General features: G+C 62.5%; 1 protein-coding gene across 1 annotated transcript in view; it reads left to right on the top strand.

Moving 5' to 3' along the window:
* The first annotated feature begins 2,318 nt into the window (after nucleotides 1-2,318).
* The window catches only part of CCND1 (cyclin D1), a 10,597-nt gene continuing 7,688 nt past the window's right edge, over nucleotides 2,319-5,227 (top strand). The window contains exons 1-3 of the mRNA XM_007465972.1: nucleotides 2,319-2,649; nucleotides 4,207-4,422; nucleotides 4,948-5,107. Of these exons, the coding sequence (XP_007466034.1) occupies nucleotides 2,452-2,649; nucleotides 4,207-4,422; nucleotides 4,948-5,107 (574 nt within the window). The 5' untranslated portion in view covers nucleotides 2,319-2,451. The remainder of the gene's footprint in view (nucleotides 2,650-4,206; nucleotides 4,423-4,947; nucleotides 5,108-5,227) is intronic.

Raw genomic sequence — 5,227 nt, 5'->3', positions numbered from 1 at the left:
TCTTTCCCCGCTCTCCTGGAAGCAGCCGCTCTCAAGGGCCCCGAGGCTGTTGACCCGCTCTGAGTCTCCGGGGAACGCAGATCTGGGCTCCCTGGGGTGGGGGCTGGGCGGCTAGTGCTCCCCGCCGGGCCCCAAATTCCAGCGCCTCCCCCGCGGGTTCCTGGACGGCTCTTCACGCTCGCCGGCCGGGCTTGCACTTTTGCGCCCGTCCCTGAGCGGGGAAGTCAACGGAGTTCCTCGTAGAGATCTGCCCGGTCCGCCTAGTAACAGCGCCGCGCCCCCATTGGCTCATGCTAATTCCAGTTTCCTCTGTCTTTCTCCCGGGTTAGGGGGAAGCTCCCTCCTGGACCCAGAACCCGTTCTGCCGGAGTGGGCGATCCTCTTTATGACCCGATGCCCCTCGCCGTCGCCAACCTGCCTCGGGCCGGGCCCGGGCGCACGCGGGGCTCGGGTCCCCTAACCCCCCGGGACAGAAGCAGCCCGGTGGTAGCACGCAGCCCCATAAATCATCCGGGCGGCCGCCCGGTCGGGATTTTATGAATGAAAAAGCAGCCCGGCTGCCCTCGTGCGCGGGCTGATGCTCCGAGGCTCCGGCGTGCCGGGGGCCAACGCGAGCGTGGGTGCCCAGGGAGGGGGACACGGCGGTGGGTGCTCCCTGGTCGGGCCACCCTCTGCTCTCGAAGCGTGAGCCGGGGGTAATTACCCTCCTGGACCCGGAATATTAGTAACCCTAAATCTCGGCGGGGGAGGGGGCGCGGGAAGAATCAGCCCCGAAAAGGAGGTGGGGGGAGGTCCTTGTCCTGTGGCGTGCGCCCTTGCGAAGGGAAGGGGGCTTTTTAATCCGTTTTCTTTGAGCCTTTAACATTAGGGTATATGGTGGTTTGATGACACTAAACTATATTCAGAGGGAAGTTAATGAACAGTTTTCTTAATTTGGGGCAGGTAGAGTAAAAACTGTAAAAAAAAGTATGTTAAGACTGAGCAAAATGTCCTTTTATTTTAAAAATAAGCACCAAAGAGACTGAATCTTTAATTCGAAAAGAAGCTTTATATATTCTTTTATATGTCGTACAAGTTTGCGATAATATTGGGGACTCTCTTATAGCCACGAACATATACAGGTTTTGTTTAAAATCATGAGATCAATACACCCATTTCTTTAACCTGTAATTGCTCTGATTGTTGCCAGCCCCCGCCATCCCCCTCGGGCTCACGGATGCAGCCCCAGGGCAAGTTCTAAAGGTGAAGAGACGTCCACACCCCCAGCAAAACCAATTAGGAAGCTTCCGGTGGTCTTGTCCCAGGCGGAGAGGCGACTAATATTTCCAGCGATTTAACTTAATTTTTAATTTTAAAAAATGAGACAGGACAGAGACCACTATTTTGCAGCCTTCCTTTCAGGGTGTTTTTCTAGCTGCCGGGACAGGGCTGGGGTGGGGGGGGATTCGGGACCCCCGCAAGAATGGACTGGCTAAGGTAGGAAGACAGCCCGCAGATTCCCCCAGGCGAGGAGGACAGGATGAAGGGAATGCTGGCCACCATCTTGGGCTGCTGCTGGAATTTTCGGGCATTTATTTTATTTTATTTTATTTTTTGAGCGAGCGCATGCTAGGCTGAAAGCCCTTTAACATTTAGGGTTGCCCCCTCGGGCATTTGCAATGAGCCCCCCCCCCACCCAGTGTGCGGGAATGAAGCCTCCACCAGTGTTGCCGGCTCTGCCCTGAGTCCCTGAATGTTAAATGGTTCCTGAAATTTACACGTGTTAATGAAAATGAAAGAAAATGTAGACGCTAAGATTCCTAGGCTGCCTCTCCGCCCGTGGGTGCCCTCGTGGCGTTCTCGGAAACGCGCCCATTCTCCCGGCTCAGATATAGGGTGTCACCGAACTCCAGAGTCCCCCCTCCATGCGGTCTCCCCAGGCTGCGTGTGGCCTGCCCGCCCTCCTGGCTGTCCCCCTCTGCAGAGCCACCTTCACCCAACCCCCCAAATCCTGAGGGACCCACTCGGGGAAGACAGACCCCCCTGCACCCCTCTTCCCCGGCGGGGAGAAAGGCAGCCTCTGGACGATTTGCATTTCTATGAAAACCGGGCTTCGGGGGCAACTCCGCGCGGTGCCGGCGCGGCGCCTCCGGGATGGCTTTTGGGCTCTGCCCCTCGCCGCTCCCCGGCGCTCGGCGCCCGCGCCCCCTCCCCCTGCGCCCGCCTCCCCCCCCTTCCCGCTCCCATTCTCTGCCCGGCTTTGATCTCTGCTTAACAACAGTAACGTCACACGGACTACAGGGGAGTTTTGTTGGAAGTTGCAAAGTCCTAGAGCCTCCAGAGGGCTGTCGGCGCAGTAGCAGCTAGCAGCAGCGTCCGCGCGCTCCGGCGAGGGGCAGCAGGAGCTAGAGCCGAGCGCGGACCCAGCCCCGGATCCACCGCCGCCGCAGGCCGCCTAGCAGAGCCCCTGCCATGGCACACCAGCTCCTGTGCTGCGAGATGGAGACCATCCGCCGGGCGTACCCCGATGCCAACCTCCTCAACGACCGGGTGCTGCGGGCCATGCTCAAGGCGGAGGAGACCTGCGCGCCCTCGGTGTCCTACTTCAAGTGTGTGCAGAAGGAGATCCTGCCGTCCATGCGGAAGATCGTAGCCACCTGGATGCTGGAGGTGCGGGGCTCCGGGCGGCTCTCTTAGCACTTTCCTGCGACTTGTTGCGCAAACCCACTTTTCTCTGCCACTCATCGCCCTCCCTTCCCTCCCACCCCAACTTTTGAAGTTTGCCAGAGTGTTGCTAGGAATCGTAGTTCCGAAATATATAGATATTCTGGGTATTTTTTGAACAAGGAGGGGGTGGGGGTGGGGTCACTGGATATTCCCTTGGGGGGCAGCGGTCGAGGAGGGGTACCTTGGGGGAAAGCCACGACTGGGGCACCCCAGTTGGCTTCAGGGTTGGGGCCCGCAGGCTGGGCGCCCTTTGCGGGCCCCCGCCTGGACCGCCACTGCTCAGTCCCCGCCTGCGCCAGAGCCCCGCTGCGCCTCTTCACCCGGCCGCGCGGCCGCTGAGCCGCCAGCTCCAGGGGGAGGGGGCATAGATTTGATTTTTAAATTAATATCCATGGACACGTATGCAAGGGACGCTCGTGCCAGTATTATGCGCCATCTTTGTTCTTTTATTGCAAAGCAAAAGTGTTTATTAATAATTGGGGGCAGGGTGGGGGTGGGGAGCGGCCGGCGAGGCGCTTGGGGCCGCCGCGAGGGGCCGTGCGGCCACCGGGAGCCAGCGGGAGGGGCGAGGGGCCAGAGCTCGGGCAGCTGTGAGGGGACCCCGTTCGGGAGAGGGGGCCCCTTTGTTCAAGCAGTGAGTCCCGGGGCGCCCCGCACGGCCAGCTTGGGCCGGAGAGCACGCCGGGCTGCAAGGTCGCGTGGCCCCTGAGACGCTGGGGATTGACCCTTATCTGCAGGGGTCTCAGCTTGGGGGACCTGTCCGGAGCGAGCCGGGGTCCAGGGGCACATTTTCAGGCCTTCAGTGGGCTCCTGAGTGCACCGCAAGTATTTTAAAATAATTTTTTTAAGTGCGGCGTGGTGCCCTTGCGAGAGGGAAACAGCGCCCGCGCCTAGGGGGAAGGGGGGCCCCCGAGTTTGAATTCCTGGGGCTCTCCCTTGAGCCTGCAACGAGCTCCCGACCCCCGGCCTGGGTAAAGGACCGCCTGAGGGTCATTTTCAGGGGGTTCTTATGTACCCAGTTAATTTTTTAATATTTTTAAATATTTTTTGAAAAGATGACGTCTGGGGAAATGCGGCGCGGCGGCCTGGGACGCCACCTTTGTGTCTCGCAGGCGCTGCGAGCGCGGCGCCCATCCCCGCGGCCCGCCCCACGGCCCTGCACCCCATTTGGTGCCGACCCCAGGCCTGGAGGGTCCCGAAGCACCCACGCGGGCCGGGGTCCGCCGCCCGCGCGCGGCACACGCCGGCCAGCCGTGCCAGCTCCCGCCCCCACCGTGCCAGCCTTGCCGGGACTTTCCCTTTCAGTTTCGGGTGGGTGGGTTTGAGGGACTCTCGGGGAAGGGGGCGCGGCGGCGGCAGCTCCTGCCGCCCCCTGCCCTGACCCTCCTCGCGCTCGGGGCCCCGCAGCCCTGGCGCGAGCCGGGTGGGGGGCGCGAGGTCTCCGCAGAGGGGGCCGGGCGCTCCCGGTGGCGGCGGTCACGGCCCCCGGTGCCCCGGCAGGTCTGCGAGGAGCAGAAGTGCGAGGAGGAGGTCTTCCCGCTGGCCATGAACTACCTGGACCGCTTCCTGTCGCTGGAGCCCGTGAAAAAGAGCCGCCTGCAGCTGCTGGGGGCCACCTGCATGTTCGTCGCCTCGAAGATGAAGGAGACCATCCCCCTGACGGCCGAGAAGCTGTGCATCTACACTGACAACTCCATCCGGCCCGACGAGCTGCTGGTAACCCTGGGACCCCCACCGCCCCCGGATGCCCCGTTAGCCGTGGGACCCCGGGGGTGGGGGAGGTGCGGAGAGCCAGGGGCCCCTGCGGGCCGCTGAGAGACCCTCTGCCCCCAGGGAGGGCGGCCACACCGGTGGGGCCCCTCTCGAGGAGCGGACGGGTCCCCCGCCGCCCCACCTCACGCTTTCCCTCCCTCCGACTCCCACCGCCTCGGCGCCCCTAGCGCCGCGAAAAGTGGGCGGCGTGCGCCCTCTAGCGGCCGCGGCGGCGAGGGGCCCGCGCGAACGACCAGACCTCGCGTTCCAGGTGTCGCGGGCTTCTGGTCTCCACCCGCGGAGACTGGGCTTAATCAAGAACGGGAGCCTTTGCGAGCGGCACCTTCTCTGTTTGGATGTGGGGTTGCGCGTTGGCCTCCCCCAACTTCCCGGACCCTCCAACACGCCCCATTCCTTCTCCTCGTCCCCTGTTGCGTTGGGGTCCGCGCCTACGTCCCTCTTTACGCACGTGTCCCTCCATTTCCGCAGCAAATGGAGCTGGTCTTGGTGAACAAACTCAAGTGGAACCTGGCTGCCACGACCGCGCACGACTTCATTGAACACTTTCTGTCCAAAACACCGGTGGCCGAGGAGAGCAAGCAGCTCATCCGCAAGCACGCGCAGACCTTCGTCGCTCTCTGTGCCACGGGTAGGGTGCTGGCCGGGCCTCCGGGTACCCCTGGAGGAGCTTCTTGCCCTCTGCCTCGGTTTCCCCATCCAAGGACATGGTCCCCAGGCTCCTCCGCTCTCGGAAGCTTTGCTCTTTCCC

Source organism: Lipotes vexillifer, unplaced genomic scaffold, assembly GCF_000442215.2.
Source record: "Lipotes vexillifer unplaced genomic scaffold, Lipotes_vexillifer_v1.1 scaffold1094, whole genome shotgun sequence".
NCBI lineage: Eukaryota > Metazoa > Chordata > Mammalia > Artiodactyla > Lipotidae > Lipotes > Lipotes vexillifer.
The sequence above is the reverse complement of the archived record's forward strand: the minus strand, read 5'-3'. Positions and strand labels throughout refer to the sequence as shown.